Below are 24,167 nucleotides of genomic sequence, written 5' to 3' on the forward strand. Positions count from 1 at the left end.
GGGCCGGAAGTCGAGCGCGGGGCGGTGCCGAGCGCTCTCGGCGGGAGAAGCGCCGTTGCAGCCGTTGAGGCGGCGGCGGCGGCGGCGGCGGCGGCGGCGGCTCCGCACCCAGGGCTCCAGATGGAAGGGGCGCCAGGTCCCGGGCCGGGCCTCTGCTGCAAGCCCGGCGGGCGGCTCGACATGAGCCACGGCTTCCTGCACCACATCCGACGGAACCAGCTCGCTCGGTACCGCCCCGCCCCGCGCCGCTGCCGCCACCCCCGGCCCGGCCCGGCCCGGCCCGACCGCCCCTGACTCCCGCTCGGCTCCCCGCAGGGACGACTACGACAAGAAGGTGAAGCAGGCGGCCAAGGAGAAGGCGAGGAGGCGGCACACGCCCGCGCCGACGCGGCCGCGAAAGCCCGACCGGCAGGTGTACCTGCCGCGCCACCGAGGTGAGGCCGCCCGCCCCGCCTGCCTCCTCGAGCCCCCGCGCTCCTCTGGCCCCAGGCCCTCTGCCTCGACGCACTCCTCTTTTCTATATGGAAAGAAACCCTTCTTATCCCCCAAGGCTCAGTTCATCTGGTCCCTTCCCGCAACCTCCGCCTCGAGGCTCCCCATCGCCGCCCAGTTGATTCTCCCCGCAGAACAGGGAGGGTTCAAGTTAGGCATCGCTATTGCTGGACATACCTGGGAGTCTGCAAGAAGTGGTCTGCTGGTTTGCCCCACCATACTTTATTTTCGTATTCTCACCACCTAACAGAAGAAAAAGTTTGGCACAGCACTAGGCAAACAAGACATAATTGTGGATTGAGGCCCAAACCCAGTTAATAGCCTTTTCCCCCAGCTTCCCTGCGACCCAGAGATTACAGTAGTTAAGATAGGAGACTAAATTTGTTGAGACTCCCTTAAAGCGTTGTTAGACGTTATGCACGTTAATTCATTTACTTTCCAGAGGACTCCATAGCAAGGGAACTGTTTCACAGTCAGAAGAACAGGTACAGAGAGGTTTAGTAACTCATCTGAGATCTCTGAGAAGTAAATGGCAGAGCCTGGATTTGAACCGAGGGAGAGTGCTATCTGCCTCACCACTGTCTTCCAATGCTGTAGACAAATGTGTGTTGTGTGCCTACTGCGTGATAGGACTGTGCTGGTCCAGGGGCAGGACTCCTGATGGGCGGCACATTTCACACACACACATTCTGGGTGTGTAAGAAGATTGGGGCTTTCTTTACAGTGTGTGTTCCTGTATCATCTCTGGGCAGGGGCTCCAGCAGCCTTCCCCGCTTCCCTGTCACTCTGGTTCATCCTTCCAGATGGCTCTGTCCACCCAAGCAACCCAGACTGTGAGGAGTCCGGTGAAAGCAGCAGTAGTGGCGGCTCTGAGCCAGAGCCTCCTGGCCATCAGCTCTTCTGCTTAGAATTCGAGGCAGACAGCGGAGACATCACGTCAGTTATCGTGTATCAGGTACGCCTGGTGGAAAGAGCTCAGCCTGAAGGTCCTGGGCTGTGGTGGAAATCACTGCCAGACCCCGAGCCACTGTTTTCCTCAGGGCCGGTGGGAAGTGTCTGCTCCACATGGGAGCACAGACTGCTGGGCGATGCTTTTGAGCACCACTTGCTCCTGTGACACAGTGATTCTCATCAGGCACCAGGGAGGGCTCATGGCCCCAGTTAAGAGTCACTATTACAGGGGACACCTGGGAAATGACAGGCACTGGCAAGAAGTTGTGAGTCAGACGGAGTTCTGTGAGAGTGTTGTCTAGGGACAGGGCTGGTCGCCTTTCCAGAACAGGCCCGGCCCTGAGCTTCCTGACTCTTCCTCCACGTAGGATGATGACCCAGGAAAGGTGAGTGAGGAGGTATCAGCACACACGCCTCTGGATCCACCCATGCGAGAGGCCCTCAAGTTGCGCATCCAGGAGGAGATTGCAAAGCGCCAGAGCCGACACTGACCAGGCTGGACTCGCTGCCCAGGGAGCTGGCCCCTAGTTCGGAGGTGCCAGGACCAGTCTGGGCTGATCTTGAGACCCACCCACCCCCACCGAAAGCTGCCACGGTCACAGGAAAAGGGCATTGCAGGAACCATACCTGGCCACGTCCCTTGTAGCCATTCTTTCTTTTGTGTTGGCCTACTTGACCAGACTAATATTCTGGAATTTTTTGAGCTTTCTGTTTGGTTGGCTTGATGTTCTGGAAGCCAAGACTCCAGAGAGAGCTGCGGTTCATGAAGCCTTCTGCCAACGTGCTGCTTTCTTACAGAGATCCCATGCCTCAGGACACCTGGCCGCCGCTGCTCCGCCCAGCTCTGTGAGCTGTGTTCGTTATAATTCCTTTATTCCACGCTTCTGCTCACTTCCGTCTGTGCTTTCCTAGATCTTCTTTTTAGCTGTTTCTTCTTGTCTTTCCCTCATCTTTTTGTCTCCAAATCCATCAGTTCTACCCCATCCCCACCTCCCAACGTGACTATGCACCTACAGCTGCTCAGGACTTTGGACGTGGGGGGCTCCGGAGGGTCTACCTTTCTGACAAGCACTCCCAGTGTTTCTGCTACCAATCAAGTGGGAGAGCATCTTCTTTGAGGCCCACTTGCAATCATGGCTCCCTCCCCTTCCACAGCTTTTGCAGGTTTCTCTCACACCCCACTGCTCCACAGGGTCTAGATAAGGGGACTTGGAAAGATGATCCTGGAACTAAACTGCAAGGATTTCTTGCAACAAAACCTGCCTTGGCTAGACTGTAGAGTTCCAGCTTCCAGAGTTGTCCCTAGCTCTGAACAGACCACCTTTTGCTCAGGCTAAAAGGGAATTACCAACACAAGTTTGAAACTGCATTTCCAAATGTGGTAACAGTCTTGAGCGTACATGCAAAGGGAAATTCAATATTAGCAATAATTGCCTGTTTGGAACCCTAGTCGGGGGGGGTGGGGGTGTGCAGAACATCACCCCAGAGGAAGTGAAACAAGATTCTGTCACTTGCCCTTCCCCTCCTCTGTGCTTTCTCCTTTCCTACCTCTCAAGAGTATATAAACTCTTAAGAGACCCTGAGGATCTCAGGAATATCACTGCTGTCACCTAAGTGAACATTTTTCCTAATGCAGGATTAGGCTAAAGGCTGAAGTCCATAAGAAGTCCTGTGCACTGCAGTTCCAAGCCACTTCCGTTTTCCAGCAAATGGGCCTGACCCCAGTGACTTGAAGTCTGGGGTTTAAGTGAGCCTGTGAGCACTGAGACTTCAGGCCAAAGTCCCCCTGCGCCAGAGGTTTCTTCACATCAGGGTCTCAAGATCAGTGTGGCTGGTCATTCAGAGCAGCTTTTCTCTTTAAGGACACTCGAGGGCGCTTTTGGTTTGTGCCCTACACCCCTGAAAATCTACCAGCTCAGAAATGGGGCAAGGCAGCTACTTTAAGTACGTCATGAAAATGCAGCAGGTCACAGCTTGCTGGGAAGGTGAGTGAGATGGATAAGTTAGAGGGGCCTGGTTGTGAAGGCACCCAGGGACTGGAGTGCTTCTGACCCACAGAGCCGGCCCAAGGTTAAATGCCTTAAACCTGCCAGTCCTGGGCTCAGTCCTACTTTCAAAGGAAAAAGTCTGCCCTCAGTCAGCCAGGCTGGAAGTGCCTTTTGACTTACACAGTTAACTAACTATGCTCCGGAGCCTCCTGGGTCGAGGAGATGATGCCATGCTCTGTCCCCAGTCTCTCTGCAGCTCAGAGGACCAATCACTTTAGTCTTCCAGCTCTTCAGCTGATCTTCTGACTTGGAGATAGGGTTTCCCTGGAACCTTCAGTTACTGAGCCTAGAAATACTTTTTGGATTCATCATCTCACAGCTCGATGGCCTGGTTCTGGATTTCTTAAGAGAATTTAGAAACAAGACCAGAAGAGGAGGCAGGGGGCATGGCCCCTGAAATTTTAGTCCCCATCCCTGTTTTGTGAGAAGTGGGTACCTATCCTATCCTGTGTGTTTGTCACGTCGTCCTCACTCACAGGTAAGAGCCTGATGGGAACATCTTGCTTGTAAACTTTTTCTTGAGGGACTTGGCTTATCAAGTGCATATAAAGTACTTCCCACTCAAGAAAGCATTCTAATTCTTAGCTAATTTAGGCCACATGACTATAGAGCACTAAGCCTGGTACTTAAGTGAGACATTGTCCTTCCAAGCGGGCCTCTTGGTGGTGTGATTGCTGTTGCTCCAGGCGTGTCTGAAATGCTTCTCTAGTGATGGCCCTCAGCCCGCTGACAGCCTTATTGCTCAGACTCATTGCTTCTGCCACACCTCATCCCAGTCCAAGATGGTCCCTTCCAGTTTATTTGCCAGCCTTGCCTCCCAATGTCTTTTAGCTCTTTTTAAAAATCAGCATTTTGCCATCAAGGAGCATGTTCCAGAGCATTTCTGAGAGGCTCTAGAGATGCCCCAAAGACAATGTGCTATTTGGTGCAGTGGCAACAGTGTTAGACTGGCTGGAGCCTTCCAGCAGGCTGCTTCCGAATCAACACTCATTTGACTAGATGTGTTCCCAGCTGCTGGGGAAAAAGAAAGTCTGGTAGCCTGACAGGCACATCTCATGTTCACCCAAAATGCAGCGTTCGTCCCTTACTGAGGGTAAGCCTTGGGTTTTAAGGCTTTGTGTTTCCTGGGCCGCAGTGGGAGATGTTACAAATAGAAGAAAGTTGGGATTTGCAGGGGCTTTGGCCTGTGCGAGAGTCAACACTAAAGCTTGAGTTCCAGCCAGTTGGCAAGCATGGAAGTCTTTGAAGAATGTAATGCAAGAAGGGAAAAGAAGAATGTAAAGCTTTTTGTCCTGAGTGAGTAGGAGGCCAGCTCGTATCACCAACATGGTCAATAACAAATGCCTCTCCCTGTGGACAAGCCTCTGCATGGCCCACTTTGAGGGGCACTGCCATCTAGAGATCAGCCCGTGGAGCTGGAAGAAACCCTCTGGGATGGCAAGCATCCAGCCTGCTGTGCATTTGGCAGGGTCCGTGGATGGTAGGGTCGGGATCCCCAGCTGGTTCACAAATGTCAGTGAGGCCTTTGCAGATAGAAGAATAAGGACAAACTGCTTTGCTACCTCTGAGCCTTCTTTGGGGAGAATCACCGTGGAATGTTGACAGTTGTCTGAAACGTTTTAAGCTCCCTTGTTGAATTCCTGTCCTGTCCCTGCGGAATCAAATGACCAAGAAGCCATAGGCACCCGCCCCAAATTTCCCCAGCAGCTGGAGTGATGCCAGAAGGGAAAAGAGTGAATGGCTCCTCTGCCTTCTTGGAGCCACCCGAATGCGAGGCCGGTTGCACTAGTTGTGTTGTGTTAAATGTATAAAAAGCCATACATTCTTCTGTTTTCTCATTTCCAATGTTCTGTGTGGATGAATAAAGTGAATTGTGCGAATTATTTGAAAATCCTGGAAGGAAGGTACTTTTCAAATACAGTATTGTTTTTAACCAATAAACATACTATTTTTGCCAAGAGTTGTGAAATCACTTGTGTACATAGGGAACTGAAGGTTACATGCCCTGAAGCCACTCAGCACCACAGAATCAGCACTTGGAATCTTGTTTCTAGTTCTGCCTATTTTAAGAACTGTCCTGGTGGGAGCATAACAACTAGACTCATGTGGCATTAGAGCTGGAAGGGAATTTTAAAGACACTTGGTCCAATTTCTCACCTGATAATGCAATTCCTCCCAACCGGTGACCCATAAAGGGCCTAAAATCATCCTATTTTAGGGACTACTCAGACGGCCATATTAAGCCAAAATCTGCCTCCTTGTCAAGGCTCTGGAGTGCTGGTCTTGCCCACCATTTGGTGAAAGGACAGCCAGTTTAGAACCTGAGTGGTCCGCTCAGGCCCTCCCCATGATGATGGTTGGAGAGGAATGGAAACCCAGCTCAGTGGGGTATAGTAAGTGTTGATTAAGAATCGCAAAGCTTCTAATGAAGGAGGAAATGCTGAGAGTTCACAGCATCATCGGGCAGATGAGAAAAATGTGCCTACTCCAGTGGGAACACACCTGGGCAGGAAAGTGGTGCTTCTCTATAAATTAAAAAAAAAAGGCACTCCTTTGTCCTGGGGCGCAGAGTATGGCCAGCAGGGGGTGGACTGGATTTTTATACCCAGCTGGACCTTCAGCTGGGTATTCTTGTACAGCGACCACTGCACAACCATACTTCTTAATCCTGTTTTAAGTACTTGTCCTGACGCAGTTTGGAAAAGGGCTTTCCGACAGTTTTCCTGTTTCCATTTTTACCTCCCACTAGGTCCAAAAGTGTTTCTCCTTCCTCAAGCCATTGTCCAGTTTATCTGCTCCCATTTCCCCCACAGGACAAGGCCCTGTTTCTCCGTATTATCTATCTCACCAATGCTGCCAAACTCAAGCACCTCTGCTCCTGGCAGCCTGGGCCCATGCTTCCTTCATGTCAAGGTCTTTCAGCCCCAGTGTTGTCTCACAAGGACTCCAACAGATGCCGGGCTGCCGGTTAGAATGCCAGGCACACTTCTGGTGTGTGTAAGAAGTATTGCTTTTAATCCAGAGTGTCCAGGAGGGCACCTTTGGTCAATTAAGCGTGGACGAAGAATGTCGCCTGCCATATCAGTAAATAAAGGACATTGTGGCCCTCAAGCCAGCAGCCACCCCCCACTGTGCACCCTGAGGGGATCCAGATGGAGAAAAGCAGGTTACTGGCCCTAGATTGTTAAGGCGCTAATCAGAGGAATGACTTCAGTGAGTCCAGACTCGAACCTTCCCTTACCTTGAAAAGTGCTAAATTCATTATCTTGTCTGGCTTTCTTTAGTTAACAGTCATCTTTCAATGTTCAGACTATCTGGTTTTTGATGTAAAAACTCCTATATCCTGGCTCCTCCCATACCTCTTCTGAACAATCTCAAAGCTGTCTGAAAGGCTGCCTCCAAGACTTGAGTCCTCAGAAAGTCTGCAGAATAAAACGTAATTCTCAACTCTTAGGCTGTTCATTTTTTTCAGTTGACATTAGTTTTGGTAAGCCATTGGGTATTTTATCACCACACTGCCCTGTTTGCTTTTTCCCAAACTGCTCCGGGTCTCCCGCCTTCCTCTCCTGTCTCTTGCCTACCAACACCTGGCCATGTGTGTCTACTTGGAATGGATATTGTTTCAAGTAATTGCTCAGCAGTCAGGAAACATGTTTTGGACACTGACTTCTGGACAGTACTCTGTGTACTTGTACCTTTGAAAATAAAAAGTATCTGATCAAAGTAGCCCTCCTCCAGAGTTTGCTGAGCCGAGGGAAGCAGAAGCCAAATCCAGGGCGCTTGAATTTCTTAAGCAACAGCCAAGGCTTTGTGCTTGCCTCTCTGCAGACCCGCCTCGCCTTGAACAGAGGCAGGCACGGGCGCCACAGAGAGGTAGGCTCCCTGAAGTCTCTCTGTCGGCCAGTCCAGGCTGCAAAATGTGCCCAGGGGTTCAGGGAGGCTCCCTCCAGCCACGTGCACGATGACACTCACATGGGCAGCTGGAAGGCGGTGCCCGCAGGAGCAGGGCAAGCGGGCATCCTAGCCTTCTGGCGTCCCGGGTCGGCGCCTCCGCTCCGGTCCCACGCCCCCGCCCCCCGGACCCCCGAAGTCCAAGCGCCGCCCACCTGTGCGGCGTGAGGCGGGCGCGGGGGCTCGGGAATTGTAGTCTCCGGCTGGGCGCGGGCGCCGGGGCCGGGCCGGCGCGGACTCCACGTCCCGGCGGGCGGCGCGGCGCGGCCCGGGGCGCCGGGGGCGGGGCCGCTCGGCCCTTTAAACCATTCAGGGCCGCTCCGAGGGCCGCAGCCGGGACGGCGCCACGCGGGGGTTGAGCAGGGCGCGGTGGCGGGGCGCTCGGGGAGGTGCGTACTGGGCCCCTTCCTCTCCCGGGACCTCCAGGGATCACCTGCGGGCACGGGACCCCGGGTCCAGCGGACTCGCAGGGCGTGGGCTCCGGGCGCCCACGCGGGCGGGGGCCGGGCTGGGCTTCCCACGTGAACCCGCCCCTTCCCCGCGGCGCCGGTGGTCAGGTGGATGCGGGCGGGCAGCCGCGCCTCCACCGGGCCCCGGACCCCCTTCCCATGCTTCCCTTGGCGTGGCCCCCTGGACTGTCCTGACGCCAGCCTCTCCCAGCCCAGAACCCTCAGGCGAGGGAGTAGGACTCTCCAAATCTTAGAGCCCCGCGGCATCTGAACATCTGGGTGGAGCGCGGAGGCCCCCCGGTAGGTGCCGAAGAGTGTCCACGTTTCGGCGTGGGCGCAGCCCCAAGTGTGGGCGCTCAGAGCCGCAGCGGGAGCCCTAAATCTGGCGTTGATCATCTTCCTCTCCCCCGCAGCGGCTTTGGCCAGTCAGTAGACCCTGGACTTTGACCTGTCTCTCTCCACCAGGCCCGGGCAGCTGATGGTTTTGGCCAAGTATCCTGAGGTAGCTGGGCTAACCTCCTCCTCCCCACCTACCTCTTGTCCTCCTCCCCACACCACCACCACCCTGGCTTCCCTTCCTCATGACCGCCTGGATCCTCCTTCCTGTCAGCCTGTCAGCATTCTCCATCACTGGCCTATGGACTGTGTAAGTAAAGAGGGGGAGGGGGAAGGTAACTAGGGGACAAAATGGACCCAGCCTGAGGAGGGACGAGGCCCAGCCAGGACCCAACAGGAGCCTCATGGCACACACAAAGTCCCTTGTCCTGTTGCAGGCTCCCAGGTGGTACCCAGGGTCACTCTGGCTGCCTCCAAAGCCTGGCCTAGTGCCTGGGCACACAGCCCCTTGGGACAAGCTGGCACCACTGCTGTCCAGCAGGGTGGCCCTGATGGACAGACTTTTAGCCAAGGCAACTTCCAGAGGTCTTGTGGTTTGGGGCCATGCAGTGGGTTTTAGTGTAGTGTCAAGCTGCAGGGCCAACCCCAGCTTGAGTCCCCAGCAAAGACAATAAGGCTGATTCAGGGCAGAACCAAAGGAGAAGAGTCAGCGGGGGCAGGCTGGGTGCGTCATGGGGGCCAGGTGACAGTTGTGCTCCCGCAGGTATGCCATGGCCGTGATGAACCACCACGTGTGCCCCGTGGAGAACTGGTATGGCGCACTCTGCAGACAGCTTCACTCTAAAGCTCCCTTCATCTCTGTTTCCTCTTGGGCCGGGGCTGCCTCGAGCCAGATGGAGACACTGGGCCTCACTGCTCTTCTCTGACATTGGCAGCGCCTGCCTCTCCCCAGGCATGGCTTCGTGCCCACCTACCTGCTTCTCACCATCGTTCACCCCTTTGGCTTCTGTCTCAGGCGGGCCCTGGGAAGTGGCCTGTTCTGCCCCTGCCGAGGGAGGTCTGGGAGGGTGGTCTCCAAGCAGCCTGAGGCTACAGGCCAAGGGCCTGGGGGAACCCCTTCCCCCCTAGTCTACTCTCTGTCCTGCCTGTCAGGTCCTACAACGAATCCTGCTCTCCTGACCCCACTGAGCCAGGGGGCCCCAAGACCTGCTGTACCCTGGATGATGTCCCCCTCATCAGGTAAGGCCTAGAAACCAGGCAGGTCAGGGAGACACAAGGCCCTCAAGCAAAGGCCTGTCCCTGAGTCACAGGAATAATAATTCTCTCAAGAGCACTTAATTACAATACTACTTCCCAATTACTATGTGCCGGACATTGTGCTGAATGCTTTACATGCATAAGGCCATTTAATCCTTCCAGCATTGAGGCAGCTGTTGTTTCACCATTTTATAGGCAGGGAAACTGAGACCGAGCTATGTTGTCCATCCAGGTCACTAAGCTGTAAGTGGAGGCACCTGGATTTAAGTTCAGGCTCCTCTGATTGCCCTGCCCAGGTTCTGGCTTAAGGAAAGCCAGACTAGCTGCAGGCCTTGCCAGTCTCAGGGAGTCCAAGGAGTCTCGAGGTCTGCTGAGCCATCCTGGGCATTCCCTAACCCGATACACACGAGCTCTGCCTTGAAGGGGATGGGTGCGGCCAGCCTAGGGCCAAGTGTTTGTGAGGGACACTGGCCTTTCTCACACATCAGTGGCTTGCCTGCTGGGGAACAGGCGCAGATAAGGCACAGGAGAGCAGGTGGGCCAGAACGGGGGCCTTCCAGTGCTCCGGCCCCTGCCTCACTCTGTCCTCGCCCCCTCCTCTCAGCAAGTGCGGCACATACCCTCCAGAGAGTTGCCTCTTCAGCCTCATTGGCAACATGGGTGCTTTCATGGGTGAGTTGTGCTCTCAGCACCCCTCCCCCCCAGCCCAGTCCAGCCCACTGTCACACCCAGTCCCCAGAAAGGCCCAGGAAGCCCTGGCCTCGCCCAGCCCACCCCACTAAGCGCTAAGGCTAGACTGGCCACTTCTCTCCTGTTCCTCGAAGGCCAAAGGCTGGCTCCCACACGGCCACCCTGCTGCCCCAAGCCTGAGGAAGCCCAGTTCCCCGCCTGCCCTTCTGTTCCCTTCCGGCCCTCAGTGTATCTGGGGGGAAGCTGGCGGGCTAGCCCGGCCGGGTCAGGGCCAGAGGAAGTTGCCAGCCCCACCTGTGCTCTCCTCCCCCAGTGGCCCTGATCTGCCTCCTGCGCTATGGGCAGCTCCTGGAGCAGAATCGTCATTCCTGGGTTAACACCACGACGCTCATCACAGGCTGCACCAACGCCGTGGGCCTTGTGGTAGTCAGCAACTTTCAGGTGTGCCCCGCCTGGCTGCCTCTTGAACTCCCCCTAACAGGGCTGGGCTGTCTGCAGGGGCCCTCCGTTTCCTGAGGGTTGACTCGTGGCAGGAGCAGCCCCTCAAGGTTGGAGTGGGGACGGGAGGGCCTGGGAGGGAAAGATGGGAGAAGAGGGGAGGACAGGTGGTGTGAAGGGGGTGGGGAGTAGGGCTGCTTCACAGATCAGCCCCGTCTGGGCCCAGGTGGATCACGCTAAGTCTCTGCACTACGTGGGAACTGGCGTGGCCTTCACCGCCGGCCTGCTCTTTGTCTGCCTGCACTGTGCCCTCTCCTACCATGGGGCCACTGCCCCCCAGGACCTGGCTGTGGCCTACCTGCGGATCCTGCTGGCAGCTATCGCCTTTGTCACTCTGATCCTCAGTATCCTTCCAGGACAGGGCAGCCAGGAACAACTCCTGTAGCCCAGGGCCCCTCCCACCCAAGATGAGGGGGTGGAGGGCGGTCACCCCTGCCCAGTGTGGTCTTCTGCTTCCCCTCCCGGTAGGCGAGGCCTGGTCCTATGCCCCAGCCTAGTCATATACCTGGGGAGCAGAAAGGCTGTCCCCAGGCTCCTGCACATCCTACTGAACGTTTCCTTAGCCCCATCCCAGATGGTGTCTTCTTCATCCACGAGAGCTCCCAGCTGCAGCACGGGGCAGCCCTGTGTGAGTGGGTATATGTCATCGACCTCCTCATTTTCTACGGTACCTTCAGCTACGAGTTCGGGGCAGTCTCCTCAGAGACACTGGTGGCTGCGCTGCAGCCTGCCCCCGGCCGGGCCTGCAAGTCCTCCGGGAGCAGCAGCGCCTCCACGCACCTCAACTGTGCCCCTGAGAGCGTTGCCATGATCTGAGGTCTGGGGAGGATGGCTGGTCCGGCCTCCACAGCTCCCCGACCCTGTCGCTCCTTTGCATTTATTTTGTACCAAAAAACAATCCTGAGAAAGTATTCTGTTGGGACGCAGGCTTCCTCGCTCCTGGAGGAGTGGCCATCCCACACCCACCTGTGCCATAGAGGAGCGGGCCCTGGCACTGCCCGAGCACAGCCCGCTCCCCACACCACAGTGTTGTTTTTACGTTTTAAGGTCACGTATCCTCATTCACCCAGCCAGCCCTTCAGGTGCCTTCTACTCCCCAGTGCCAAAGCCAGACCACTGGGGTTTCCTGCTGCAGGAATTGGGGGCTGGGAACAGCAAGAGAGAGAAAGTTGGGGGGCAGGGGTAAGCACTCTTAGTCAGTGGAAAGGCCCATTTTTGGGTCCACTGAGCTGCCCTGGGATTCTTCGCTCTGCCCCCTTTCTTTAGGGCAAATAACACAGCAGAACCACGTGGGTATTTTAGTATTTTTTTTTTATATCTATTAAAAGAATTCTAATTTGCATGTTTGTAGTCTGTTCTGGAGAGTTGGAGAGGACCTGATCCAGGACGGCTCTCTCTAGGCAAAGGATGTGAAGAAGTCCCTGCCCCGCCAGGGAGGTCCTGAGTGCCCGCTGCTGTTTCTGAGTAGGGACGCCAAGTGCTGTCCAAATCCGCCTCAAGGGCTTGAAGCCCTTTCTGGGCCTTTAAATAGTGCAGAGCTGACCTGACCGTTTCACACTTCCTACCCTGCTCAGAGTCTGCTTTGACGTTTGACTCCATAGCAGGGGATATGAGGAAGGACCTGCAAGTCCCTTCTGACTTCAAATGTTAGAAGTGATTTTTTGCAGCGAAGTTAAAGAAAGCTCCTGGGATTCTAAGGTTGACTAAAGATTGCAGGGGGAGGGAGATGTTGACTAGTTTTTCTTTACCATCTTTAAGCAACTACTGAATGCCAGGCCCTAACACATTTTACTTGCCAACCACAGACACGTGGGCCTAGGCCCTGGCTGGTCCAGTGGCTGGGTTCTTGACCTGGGCTCTACTGCCCTCAGGCTTGGCAGGCAGGGATCCGCAGCCTGGTACTCTCTGCAGTTCAGGACCACCTTCCCCAAGAGCGGTCGACAGAGTGGAGGGTACAGAGCCCCTGCCCAGGCCTGTGAGCAACGCAGCCGCAGGATGGGTAAAGAAACCTTTAATGAGATTTGAGGCACAAGAGGAAGATGCTGTGGGGGATGGATGCTCAGCCCCATCCACCTCATGTGTACATGGCTCCATGGAGGTTCTCCAGTCGGTGCTTCTGCTGCTGCTTGCGAGCCTGAAGGAAAGAAAGTGTGCTGGGCATGGGCCATACCTGAAGGCCTGTCGGTCAAGGGGTAGAGTAGCCATCGTGAGGCTGGCTTTCACTGTTTTCAGGCCCCTAACATCTTCATTGCCAAGGCTCTGGCTCCTCAGCAAAGTCACTGGGAAGGCGGCCAGAGTCAGGGACCGTGAGGCCTACTCAGGCCTGCTGAGGTGGGGAACGAGAGCACTAAGGATAAGAACTCAGGGAGCCCCATTACCACCCCCTCCACTTACCCAGCCCCTACCTTATCTCGTCTGTGTTCCTCATAAGTGTCATCATCAGTGGGTAGCTCATGGCGGCACAGGGGACAGGAGTTTGTCTGAGAAAAGCAGTGCAGTGTACCAGCCCTGGTCTGGTCTTCATGAGCTAATATCCGTCCCCGGCTCCCAACTCCCACCCCTACTCCTCTCCTGTCTCTGATTCTCCCAGTAGACCATACACAGAAAGAGTCTAGAAAACTGGGCCCAGGGCAGGGGGGGTGCTGGGAGAAAGGACGCAGTCAGTACCTTGCTCAGCCAGGGCAGAATGCAGTTGGAATGGAAGAGGTGATGGCAAGGCATCTCAATGGCAGTCTCCTCCTCCTCAAATTCCAAAAGACACACGGGGCACTTGAGCTCTTTAGGAGGGAGTGCTGATCAGGAGAGTTGCTATAGGCCCTACCTCCCAGCTCCCGCTCCTGAAGGATACTCCTGCCCCAACCTGGCCTGGAAAACTGAGAGGCCACACCATAGTCTGGCTCCAGATGATGTGGGTCTGGCAGACCTGCCCCAAACAGTGGAAAGAATTAGTGTTCTCACCAGCCTGAGAGCCCCTGATGACTGTCCTGGGGAGGTTCTCAACTGCAGTCTTGGCAGCAGGTGGAGGCAAGTGGTGATCCCAGTCTACTACCAACCCCAAGTCTTCAAAGTCCATCCTGTTAAAAAGTGACCTGGGAAGAAGGATGCCAGCTCAGGACCAAAAAAAAAACAAACAAACTTTCTCTCTGCCCCCACAATCCACTAGGTTTAACTAACAGATGAATACTCTGCCCAACTAGCAGTACTAATAGCTACCCCCTCGTAGTGCTCAGTAGACAAAAAGCACAGTGGGAAATGGCTTACAGCTGCTATCCGGCAACCGCAAGCACGCAGGCTGTTTATACCCATTCTACACAGGAGGCAGCAGCTCAGAGGAGGAGTTACTTAGGCCACGGAGGAATGACCTAGTAAAGCCAGATTCCAAGTGGCTGTGTGGCTTCCGTGCTTGGTGTTCCTAATGTACCTACTCACACCCACACGGCCTCTACCCCGCCCCCATGACCCGCCTACTCCTGTACTTCCTAGAGTCCACTGCCCTACCGTCCCGATTCCCCTTACTCTCCACCTTCAGTCTTTCCCAGCATCCCCTTGGCCGAGGCTGCTCACGGATGATCCAAATTATCGACTTCCCCCCGAATCTTACCGCCGGAGTAACTCCAGATTATTCATCCGTCCTCCCCAGGATCCGCTACCCCAGATAATCCGCCTTCTGCAGCCAGCCTCAGCCCAGAAACCTGTTGCCTGGGCCCTACCTCCCAGCCCCGCGCACTCACCTTGCGAGCTCCAGCAGCATGTTAGTTCGGGCATCCTGCTGTTGGTCCAACGGCTCGCAGTCGTGTTCATCGAAGTAGGACGCCATGGCAGCGGAGCAGTCTGACACAGCCCTCGGACTCCGCTGGACTGCGGCCTCGCGGGGCTGGCCAATAAACTGGCGAGGTGAGGGAGGACGACCAATCAGAGCATCCAAGAGGCGGGCACAGTAGCCACCGAAAGCGGAAGTATTAATTTTCTCACCTCTGATTGGCTAGAAAAGCCAGGTGACAAAAGGCTGAAGCCAATGGCAGGAGCCGGGGCTAGTCAGACAACATTCGCCTCGGAGTCCCAGCTTGGGGTAAATTCCTGGGAGGGACTTGTAGATCGCGTCCCTAGAGCCCTGAAATGCCAAGTGTCCGGGCTTTAGGGGGTCTTCGATCTGCTCTGCGGCTCAAGAGGGTCTCGGCAGTGCGGATGCTAGCGGCCTCTTAGAAAGAGGGAGGCGCTGGCCCAGGGCTCAAGAGTTCTGCGAGCCTAGGGAAGCCTGGAGTCAGGGCGCTTCCCGCTGCTCTAACCCGTCCCCGCCGGGCACTTCTGCACCCGCTGCGCTCTAGTTGATTCAGGACTTGTCGCTTGACTTCTCCATGACCCCCGCAAAACAAACAAAAATTTCCTGCTCGTTTCTTCTGTGTTAGGCACGATAATAAAGGGTGGGGCAACCTCCTCAACCGAGAGGAGGACGATCCCTGCAGGGAAATCGGGGGGCTTACCAGCCCTCTGAACTATCTGTGTGACCTTTAGCCCATTGCTCAACCTCTCCCCTAGCTTCTGTACAACTAGTGGCTTGAATTAAATAAGTGGTTTGCATCCCTCGCCACCCATAATCTCCCGGAGCGAGAAGAAGGCGGGATTGTAGCTTTAGGGAAAAAAAAACAAAAACCACGTCTGATACTTACCCTCAAAGATTTTGATTTAACTGATCTAGGCCTGCCTGGGCATGGTATTTTTATAAGTTCTGCAGGTGATTCTCTGGTGTGAGGCAAGGTTGAGAACCACTACATTAAATGATTTGGATGACAGCTACCATTTATTTGGCATCTAGAACTATAACATTGATATATATTTTACGTATGGTGTAATTAATCCCCACAATTGTCCTGGGAGCTAAGTATCACTATCCCTTTTTAACATATGTAAACCCCAAGTACCGGAAGTGGCTTGCCTGAATTCACAGGGCCTGTCAGTGGTGTTGCAGACCAAAGTGCAGGCATGTGCTTTCCTCCATCTTTCCCAGGAAAGGCAGGTAACAATGAGCCTAGCGGAAGTAGCCGGCTCTGTGCAGGTACAGTTGCGTACAAATTAAGGGTTTGTTCTTGTTTCTCTGCCAGTAACCCTCACTCCACCTCACAAGGAGCTGCTTCTGTTACACACTTGACCCTGAATTCCCCTTCCCACCCATACTTGAGTTTGAGATGTTAAATAGCCCAGGAAGTGGCTGCCCTGCTTCCCAGGTCTTGGTAGGGCCTTTCCTTTTTCCATGGCCTTTTTCATTACCCAGTGATCTTTCCTGGCACCCTGAAGGCACTATCTGCTTGATTGTATGTGATTCTAGAGCTCTGAAAAGCCCAAATTCTTTCCTACAGGGCAAACTCCAGGCCATCCTTTGTGACTCTGCATTACAGCACCGTGGAAGGAAGCCGTCTGCACGCACTGCCCCATCCCCCACCCACAACCTACAATCTGGTGTAAAGTTTGAGGAAGAATGTGGGCGGAGAGATTGGAGAAGAGGTGCTCAAGGGTCAAAGGTCTCTCTGAGGGTGAGAGCCTTGTAATATAAACATTTTGGAAGTGTTTTCCTCTTTGTCATCCCATCTGGAGTCCCACTGGTCCTCTGAACATCCCAAGACATCAGAAAAGTAATAGATTTCATTCTCAGGGGAACATTCTCAGAGGCACTGGTTGAAGGGTTTGGTTGGGGGGCTGTTGTGTCTTTACACCTGCACTCTGGAAGGATCTGTCTGTGTAGGGTTGGATCAAGTCAGGAAGGGAGAGGAAGGGGCCACCTCCCAGGACTGGAGTCCTTTGGGACTTTCTAAGTAGCCCCAGGAGTGCAGGCAGAGCAAGATGAACCAACTTGGAAACCTTCAAACACACACACGCATACACATGCACACACACCAGCTTTTAACCAAACAGCAGCTTTTACTAAGCTCCAGATGGGGCTGGTCTGGCATGGCCGGTGTAGCAAGCTGCCTCAAGGGCCAGTCTGTGGTGTGATAGGAGATAACAAAGGTGCACAAATTGGGGCTGCCTTTCTGGGCTCACTGCGGTGGCTCAGATGGGAGCAAATGCCAGGGTTTTCTGAAGACCAAAACCAGCCAGTGTGGGCATTGGGCCTTTTTTTCAGGCCCAGCTGGGTCAGTCCCCAGGCCCTGAGGAAGCACCTGCGCCCTGGGCCTGTGGGGCACCACTGTTCTTGCTGCTTAGTGAGAGAAAGACGGCCAGCAGCACGATCAGTATAATGACCAGGCTGCCGCCCACGATCGCCCCCAAGTAGATCCGGCAACGGATGTTCTCCCAGCGCTTCTTCCGGGCCATAGTCTTGGTTGTCTTGCTGAAGGCTGAGCTCTGTGGACACCCCCAGACATAAGGTGTGAGTTGGGTGTTTCCCCAGAGCCCCGAACCAGCCCCTTCCAGCCCTGCCCTGGCAAGGCCTAGTCTCCTCCCGCAGCCTCCCCATCCTGTCTGCTCCCTTCCTCCACACAGCCTTCCCTGGGATCCCCCAGCCTGACTCCTGGTCTCAGACACTGGTGTAGCCCCTGACTCGCACTCCTACGGGCTCACACACCATCCCGCTTCTCCCTACTGTTAACAGTGCTAGTCTTCAGCCTTTAGGAAGATCCACAGCTTCAAACCAAGGCCTTCTTACTGCATAAGGCCTACCTACCTGTTGCATAGCTAGGTTGGGGGGTGCCTCAAGAAACCCCACACTGGCCCTTGGGTGAGCCTCAGGCCCCCAAGTGGCCTGGAGACCCTAAGCACAGCCTGAGAGCTCCCTCTGAGGGCCCCTCCTAGTCTCTCCCCCAACCCTGCTTCCCCAGGCCTCATACCATATCTAGGAGTTGGTCTGAACGTTTTTCCAGCTCCGCCAGCTTCCCGTCACGCTCCAGGACCTTGCCGAAGTTGTTGAGCATGATTTCTGTCACCTCATCTGCCTGCCGCTGGCACTGCTCCAGCTCTTTCCCTGCCTGTGCACCAAGCCCAAGGTCAGGGTTACACAAGGCCCCCATTTGGCCCTCATCTGGTCCTGAGACCTAGAGACCCCCTTGCCCCCACAGCGTGTGTATGTGTGTGTGTACACACGTGTAGTATCTGAGTAAGGGGAACAGCATCTTTCATGGAAGGGTCTGATATGTGCAGAGTGAAGGGCCAGCCTGCCGGGGGGTGTGGCTCACCTTGGGCTCCTCCCCTTACCTATCACAGCAGGTCCTAGATCAGCCTTGACCTCCAGCATTTCAGCTTCCTCTAAGGTGGCCCCAGATGGGACCTTCCAAAGCAGACACTTTGCTCACCTGCTCTAGGTTGGCCTTGACTCAAGGCACACCTGCCCTATGGCTTCCCACTGGCCTAAGGAGGCAGCAAAGAACAGAGAGCCAAGCTACTTGGCCAGAGGCAGACAGGGAGGAGCTCCACCCCACAGAGCTAGAGAGGTAATTTTGGACCACCACACGTTATAGCCTCTGCCTCACCCCACAGACACAAACTGAGATCAGATCTCCCTCCCCGCCCTCCCCAGGATTCTGACTGGTCAGGCCAGTTCTGCCTCCTGGCCTGACCCTGCTCCCACATCAGTGCTCAAAGATGATTCTCCATCTGCCTGAGAACCTCAGCCTTCCTGGTCCCTGGCCTCCAGCTTTCCGGCTGGCCAAGATCTTCTCTGGGTTCCACCTCACACAGAGGAGACCTACTCTGATTTCCCAGCCTCATCTGACAAAAGAACCCAGCTCATTTCAGAGGACTGGGATGGGAGATGCAGGATCCAAGCAGGGAGACTGAGGGGACAGGAGGAAGAAGAAAGCAGGGGTCCCAAGCAAGAAAGGAACTGGGCTTTGGATGCAGGCAACCGGGAGACTCAGGGCAGGGGGCCCTAGTAAGAGCTTGAAGTCCAGGGACATGTCAGAGAGATGAACACCAGCGGATTAACAAACCACAGCTACTCCCTCTGCCCAGCCTAGTCCCCCACAGCCCAGCCCTGCTCTCATCTCCTCCCCACAGAACACGGGCCAAGCTCCTTTTCCTGCCAGACTATATTGCCCATTGTCTGCAGTAGACATTTTGGCACTTGACTGAATTCCACTTAAAACCAGAGAAAGGGAAGGGATCTGGTGGTCACAGAGCGCCACCTCCTACTCAGGCAAGAATCCTCATTGAGGATTTGTGCAGCTGCCTTGCACACAACCTTCAAGCATTCTCAGTATATGAGTCTGACCTCCCCAACTGGACCACAGGCTCCCAGCAGGAGGGCAGAGGCCAGTGCCTGGGGGCCCAACATCGTGCTGACCACTGCAGGAACTCAGTGAGTGGGCCAGCTGCATTATAGCATATCCAAATGCAACTGTTACTCTCAAGTTTGTTATCCCAGGGTGTTTATCTAGCCCAGCAGGAATTTGGAGGGGCAGGCATCTGAAACCCAAGTAGGCCAATATTTACCCATGAACTAGAAAAGCAACCTGCTTTGAGAAGGGGGGTAGCAAACCACGACGGAGGGGCGCACTCACAGGCTGGGGCAAGCAGTACCAGGGGAACAAGGAGGAAGAATGAAGAAAGCAGGGAAGCCGTATACTCATCTCTACCTTTTCCTGAGTCAACCGTCATCACTACTATCATGGCTGCTATATTCCTCAACAAGTCTTCATTATTTGGAGTCTCTCACATTCAAACAGTCCAAGCCCTCCTCACATTCAAATAGTCCAACACAAAAACCTGGGAATGGACCAAGAGTCAAAAATGAGAATCACTGCTAGAGGCCGGTGGGATGCAGGACATTATTTTTTCTTCTCTGAACCCTACAGCTGTTGTTATCTTATTCTCCAACACGGGGTGGTGTTGGGTCACATTCTTCAAGAGACCTGGCTGTGCCTCCTGCTGCAAGCTGCAGCCTCCTTCCCTCACTGCGAAGCCAGGCCTGTCCAGAGCCAAGATGGGCCCACGCCTAAAAGAACACAGAGGCCTCCAGGTTCAAGTCTCTGGCCCTCCTTGGCCCCACTCAACCAGAGGAAAAAGGACACCGTATGCACTGGTCACTGCTGGCACAGTGATTGAGATAGAGAACTGCGTGGTGGGGAAGGAGGTAAGTGGCCAGAGGGCAAGACCACGCCACCTCCTGCCACACAGAACTCGGCAGAGTGCCTGGCACACAGTGGACGTGCGGAAAATATTTTCTGAATGAACTGTGCCTGTTCTTAAAAGGATCACTATAGGCCTGGGGAAAGACATACGTGATACAGTCAGAGAAAAGAGTTTATAGCGTGAGATACAAACAGTGAGTGTCGGAGCTGCCCACAGAGAGGGGGTTCCTGAGATGGGGGATGAGGGGGGAGCTCGGACACTCGTGCCACAGAGAGACAGAGACATACTCGGGACAGTGACAGTCTGGCAGAGGGTAAGGATGGAAGGGGCAGGACGGGAATTGAGAAAGCAGTAAAAGCCAAGAAGAGGAAGCTTATGTGGAGGGAAGGATGGACCCAGAGCTAGCGTAGGTTTCTGAGCCTGGAGGGACTTCAGGAGAATTTCTCTGCTGGTAGTAAAAGAGAATGGAGGTGAGAAAACTCAAGACGAGCGGCCACCAGAAGGCATGGAGGTGAGAAAACTCAAGAAGAGAGGCCACCAGAAGGCACAGAAAAGTGCCATCGGCAAGGGTCTGAGGTGTCCCGCAGGCTAGCGGGGAGCGGGAGCGAGGGCAAGAGGAAGGGAGGGTGAAAGAGGACTTCCGGGGTTTGGGGGGGTGTGGAGGCAGCACTGCTGGCAAAGGGTGTTAGTTACAGGAAACGGACAGACCGTTACCTGTATGCAGAATACCCCTCTTTGATTCTCAAATCCCCCCTTAGGGTTTTCCAAGCCAAATAAGTTGCTTTCTCTGAAAACAAAGCTCTCAAAAACCTCCCTTACCAAAACTCTCCTGTCTCCCCTCTTTCTTGTTTAGTGCTTACAAAACTCTTATCCAGCTGTCACTGTTGTGTCTTCACTTGGACCTGGGCAGCGACCTGGTGTGTCAGCTTCTTCCTGGGTCAGCACTTGCCTGACCTCAGAGCCTAAAAGCAAGGCTCTGTGCTGCAGCTCCAGCATCCTTCAAATCCTGCAGTGACTGAAGACCGGGATGTGAACTTTCTGACCCTCCACTTCCTCATCTATAAAGTGGGGACAATGATATCTCCCATAACATAAGCTAAGGCGTGTGATCTATTATAAATAAAGGGCTTAGCACAATTCCTGACACATACTAAATGCTCAGTAAATAATAGCTATTATTATTATTGCTGTAGCCCAAGTTACCCTAGCATTCTTTGTAGCTGTCAGATCTCAGGAACTACACAATACTTGTGGTCAATAAAACTGCTTAGATATTTTTACAAAATACATAGCCAAGCAAGCTCTTCCTTACTGCAAGTTTGTGCACTTAATTGTTTCTAACCTAAATATAGAACTTGACATGGGCCTTTGATAACTCATATCCAGTTTATTTCCATCAGGCGCTGCAGGCTGTTGAGAAGGTTTCACATCTTGACCGTGATGACAGCTGCTATTCAATGGGCACGTACTCTTGAGCTAAGCACTCTGCGGCTAGCTGTTTGTTCACTTTATCTCATTTAAGCCTCACAACAATCCATTGAGGAAAGTGCTGTTATTCCAGTTCTATTAAGAAATTGAAGCCCAGAGGGGTTAAATCACCCATCCAAGGTCACAGAGCCTGTAAGTAGATCTGGGAACTGAACCGACTTAGACTTCAAGGATCACATTCTTAACCCCGGTGCTAAACTAGATGTAGGTAAAGGAGATCAAATGCTTTGGCTGGCTGGCTGAAGACTCACCAGACCTTTTGATGTTGCCAACTCAACTTGTGTGCATACAAGGGAGTCCCCTGGCTCAAAACCCAAATTCTTTGGACAGTGCATGAGAGAGGACCATCTACAAGATGAATGAATTCAAGTCATTACCCATTCAATTTCTATCTTTCCCATCACTAGTTTATTCCTACTCTACCCCCCATACTAGTCACCAGGTCTAGCACAAAGGAAATGCCCAAGAAATACTTGTTAATTGAATGAGTCAGAGAAGAGGAGAAAAGAAAGAAAAGGAATAAGGACCAGGTACACCTGAAACATTGTAAATCAACTACACTTCAATTAAATAAATAAATGTAATAATAATAATTTAAAAAAAAAGATGGACCAGGTAGGGAAGGTGGATGGAAAGAAGGAAGGGGCAGTGCTGGGGATGGACAAAGGGGCAGGAGTGAGAGAAAGAACAAAGGGAGGGGGCTAGGAGATGGGTAGAAGAGAGAAATCAATGTATGCTTCCCAGGCTCTGATCCACTATTTGTCTCAGATGAACCTGTGAGAGTCCCAGAGTTTTCCAGTACCACTCGCCCCCAAATTACCCTGACCTCTGCCTTCATTTCAAGAGTTTCCACTTCTGGCCAAGTGCTAAGGTCCAGCTGGCTGTCCACCCTACCCCTGCCTGATCCCTTGCTCTGCACACTGGGAAGTGGGCTCTGGGCTCAGTCCCATTCTGCGGGCCTCCCTCAGTTTCCTGGCATGGCCTTAGAGCTCAGTGCTACCTTCCTGCCCCGCTTCCTCTTCCTGCCTCCAGTTCCCTGGAGATGAGGCCATCCAGGCATCTCGACCCTCAGCCAGGACACATCCATCACACCTCTCTGCTGGCTTTTCCGTGGCAGAATCTTAAAGCACCAAGCCTGCTTCTGCCGGGCCCAACTTCCCACGAGTTCCAGGGGAGGGGCACCACCTGTTCCTGACACCTTTGCCTTGGAGATGGCAAGTGGAGACAGAGGCCAGAGTCTACAGCAGGAGTGGACGAATGACTCACTCAAGAATCTGTCCCTTGGTAGGGGTTAGAAGGGAGTCAGGCCATGCCCCTGTCTGATAACTTCAGTGGAACTTTCTAAGTAAACATCTTCCTTTCTCCCTAGAGGAGTCTGCCCCCCACCACCCTGCCACCAGGCTGGTATATCCTCTACCGCGCCCTCTGCTCAGGTTTCCAACTCCTGGGCCAGACTTGGCTCCTCACGGCTCCAAGAAGGGCTGGAAAGGTCATCGTTTTACCCACCACTTCTCAGGAGCAGGCTTTCTGAGCTCCAGGCGGGTCTCTGCCATTGTGTCTCCTTTAACCTCCCAAGGACTCAGCAAGGCCGGTATTGCTGACCCCACTTCACGATGCGGAAAAGGAGGCTCAGGGAGGCTAAGTGACTTGCCCGGGGTCACAGAGCGGGTAAGTGGCCACCAGCAGGATCTCGGCCCGGAGTCTAACTCCAAAGCCAGTGCTGGTAATCACCGGACTCCCGCAAGTGCGAAGCCGGAGTCCCGCTCACTCGGCGCGGGGCCGCCGGGACCGGCGCACGCCGCACTTTCCCTGCCCGGGTGCGTGGGGAGTGGAGGGTCCCACGCGGTCCCGCTCCCCGCCGCCGTCCCCTCCGGAGGACGCCCCCGCCCTTGGACTTCGGACTCCCGCCTCGCACCCCCACGGCCGTCCTCTGCCCTCTGCCCCCCGCCCCGCCCCGCCCCGGGCCCTCACCATCGCCGCTGCCGCCGCCTCGCCCGCTCCGGCTCCTCTGCCCGCGAGCGGCTGCAGTGCCAGGGACCCGGGAGGAAGCGGAGGGCGGGGCGGGGCCGGCCCGGCGGGGGCGGGGGGCGCGCTCCCCTGAGCAGCGACCAAGACTCAGGCAAATCGAAAGCGGCCGGCGACGGCGACCGTGACGGATCCGGCTTCGGTGCCTCTCCGCGGGCCGCCGCTCAAGTCTCCGGCCGACTCCCCAGCCTCGTGAAGTGGGGGCTCCGCTCCGGCAGCATAGGCCCAGGTCTGGGTCTCAGGACCCCAGTCTATGAAATGGGCATAGTGGAGCGGGCTCTGAAGCCGGGCTTAGGTCCTCTCTGGAGCTGCCTCCAACATCAGGTAGATCGGGTTTACCTGGGGAGGTGTCATTTATTCATTCAACAAACACCTGTAGGAGCACGATTGCCCCTCCTTTGTTAGGCGCTGGAAATGCAGTGAACAGCTAGGCAGGGTCTTTGCTAACTTGGTGAGTGCATCTCACGCACAACCAAAAACCAATTCCCCCAAAGTTTTGAAACTAAATAAAGCTTATTCACAATAAATATTATGAATGCACTACTTCCCCTGGATTGTACATATTAAAAATGGTCAATTGTATGTTTTGTGACTTTAACCTCAGTTAAAAGAGAAAATAGACCCTCATGGAGAAGGTACTAGTTCTAGCTTTCTCTTTCACTTTGCGGGCAACTGCAGCCCTGCCCTGATATGACCCTGTTCCTCAGTGAGGGGATGAGGGAGGCTGGTGTGTCTACCCTCTGACCAGAGCCCTTATGAGCTGAATTTATCCATCCTCAGCCTCCCCTTTCACTGCTGGAGAGACGCCACCAGCCACCTGTTCGCCAGCTCACCCCATGCCACCCCCAACATCTCAAATGCGACCTACCTCTTGAGGAAGGGGGTTGAAGGCATCCGTCTCCAGGATTGATCTTCTGTGAGC

At 54.5% G+C, this 24,167-nt stretch overlaps 4 protein-coding genes across 10 annotated transcripts; 2 read left to right on the top strand and 2 right to left on the bottom strand.

Annotated features, from left to right (window-relative positions):
* On the top strand, positions 1-5,449 carry C28H2orf68 (chromosome 28 C2orf68 homolog). Of its 2 annotated transcripts, XR_004315782.1 has the most exons (5): positions 1-227; positions 316-434; positions 1,296-1,447; positions 1,812-2,289; positions 3,080-5,449. XR_004315782.1 is itself a non-coding variant. In XM_032469497.1 (4 exons), exons 1-4 carry the CDS (start codon positions 121-123, stop codon positions 1,932-1,934), a joined length of 501 nt encoding a protein of 166 aa, XP_032325388.1. In that variant the 5' UTR covers positions 1-120; the 3' UTR covers positions 1,935-5,449. The 2 variants fall into 2 exon arrangements, 1 of the variants encoding a protein (XP_032325388.1); XM_032469497.1 differs by having other exon boundaries at positions 1,812-5,449.
* A 2,233-nt stretch (positions 5,450-7,682) lies between these two features.
* On the top strand, positions 7,683-12,014 carry TMEM150A (transmembrane protein 150A). 2 transcript variants are annotated; one of them, XM_032469495.1, is made up of 8 exons: positions 7,683-7,831; positions 8,357-8,537; positions 8,991-9,038; positions 9,380-9,466; positions 10,089-10,156; positions 10,488-10,615; positions 10,839-11,016; positions 11,247-12,014. In XM_032469495.1, the coding sequence occupies exons 2-8, from the start codon at positions 8,473-8,475 to the stop codon at positions 11,486-11,488; spliced, it is 816 nt and encodes a 271-aa protein (XP_032325386.1). In that variant the 5' UTR covers positions 7,683-7,831; positions 8,357-8,472; the 3' UTR covers positions 11,489-12,014. The 2 variants fall into 2 exon arrangements, with proteins under 2 accessions (XP_032325386.1, XP_032325387.1); XM_032469496.1 differs by lacking the exon at positions 7,683-7,831 and adding an exon at positions 7,997-8,191.
* A 653-nt stretch (positions 12,015-12,667) lies between these two features.
* On the bottom strand, positions 12,668-14,710 carry RNF181 (ring finger protein 181). Of its 4 annotated transcripts, none has more exons than XM_006183610.3 (5): positions 14,404-14,559; positions 13,631-13,761; positions 13,340-13,449; positions 13,078-13,152; positions 12,668-12,806 (listed from the first exon to the last, which is right to left on the bottom strand). In XM_006183610.3, the coding sequence occupies exons 1-5, from the start codon at positions 14,487-14,489 to the stop codon at positions 12,747-12,749; spliced, it is 462 nt and encodes a 153-aa protein (XP_006183672.1). In that variant the 5' UTR covers positions 14,490-14,559; the 3' UTR covers positions 12,668-12,746. The 4 variants fall into 4 exon arrangements, with proteins under 4 accessions (XP_006183672.1, XP_032325390.1, XP_032325389.1 ...); XM_032469498.1 differs by lacking the exon at positions 12,668-12,806 and adding an exon at positions 12,815-12,995; XM_014558317.2 differs by lacking the exon at positions 12,668-12,806 and adding an exon at positions 12,815-12,998.
* A 1,855-nt stretch (positions 14,711-16,565) lies between these two features.
* On the bottom strand, positions 16,566-23,310 carry VAMP5 (vesicle associated membrane protein 5). 2 transcript variants are annotated; one of them, XM_032469500.1, is made up of 3 exons: positions 23,192-23,310; positions 17,494-17,631; positions 16,566-17,011 (listed from the first exon to the last, which is right to left on the bottom strand). In XM_032469500.1, the coding sequence occupies exons 1-3, from the start codon at positions 23,192-23,194 to the stop codon at positions 16,802-16,804; spliced, it is 351 nt and encodes a 116-aa protein (XP_032325391.1). In that variant the 5' UTR covers positions 23,195-23,310; the 3' UTR covers positions 16,566-16,801. The 2 variants fall into 2 exon arrangements, with proteins under 2 accessions (XP_032325391.1, XP_032325392.1); XM_032469501.1 differs by lacking the exon at positions 23,192-23,310 and adding an exon at positions 19,237-19,366.
* Between the last annotated feature and the right edge of the window lie 857 nt (positions 23,311-24,167).

The sequence above is a fragment of the Camelus ferus genome, chromosome 28, assembly GCF_009834535.1.
Source record: "Camelus ferus isolate YT-003-E chromosome 28, BCGSAC_Cfer_1.0, whole genome shotgun sequence".
NCBI classification, from domain to species: domain Eukaryota; kingdom Metazoa; phylum Chordata; class Mammalia; order Artiodactyla; family Camelidae; genus Camelus; species Camelus ferus.

What these genes read in the sequence shown, in the direction of transcription:
- C28H2orf68 (XM_032469497.1), top strand. Translation starts at nt 121, where the DNA reads ATGGAAGGGGCGCCAGGTCCCGGGCCGGGCCTCTGCTGCAAGCCCGGC. An exon ending in CGACGGAACCAGCTCGCTCG is followed by an intron (nt 228 to 315) that starts GTACCGCCCCGC and finishes GGCTCCCCGCAG; the next exon opens with GGACGACTACGACAAGAAGG. An exon ending in GTACCTGCCGCGCCACCGAG is followed by an intron (nt 435 to 1,295) that starts GTGAGGCCGCCC and finishes TCATCCTTCCAG; the next exon opens with ATGGCTCTGTCCACCCAAGC.
- RNF181 (XM_006183610.3), bottom strand. Translation starts at nt 14,489, where the DNA reads ATGGCGTCCTACTTCGATGAACACGACTGCGAGCCGTTGGACCAACAG. An exon ending in CATCAGGGGCTCTCAGGCTG is followed by an intron (nt 13,450 to 13,630) that starts GTGAGAACACTA and finishes TCCCTCCTAAAG; the next exon opens with AGCTCAAGTGCCCCGTGTGT. An exon ending in AGGAACACAGACGAGATAAG is followed by an intron (nt 12,807 to 13,077) that starts GTAGGGGCTGGG and finishes TCTTTCCTTCAG; the next exon opens with GCTCGCAAGCAGCAGCAGAA.
- TMEM150A (XM_032469495.1), top strand. Translation starts at nt 8,473, where the DNA reads ATGACCGCCTGGATCCTCCTTCCTGTCAGCCTGTCAGCATTCTCCATC. An exon ending in ATCACTGGCCTATGGACTGT is followed by an intron (nt 8,538 to 8,990) that starts GTAAGTAAAGAG and finishes GTGCTCCCGCAG; the next exon opens with GTATGCCATGGCCGTGATGA. An exon ending in TGGTAGTCAGCAACTTTCAG is followed by an intron (nt 10,616 to 10,838) that starts GTGTGCCCCGCC and finishes GTCTGGGCCCAG; the next exon opens with GTGGATCACGCTAAGTCTCT.
- VAMP5 (XM_032469500.1), bottom strand. An exon ending in CAGACCAACTCCTAGATATG is followed by an intron (nt 17,012 to 17,493) that starts GTATGAGGCCTG and finishes GGGTGTCCACAG; the next exon opens with AGCTCAGCCTTCAGCAAGAC.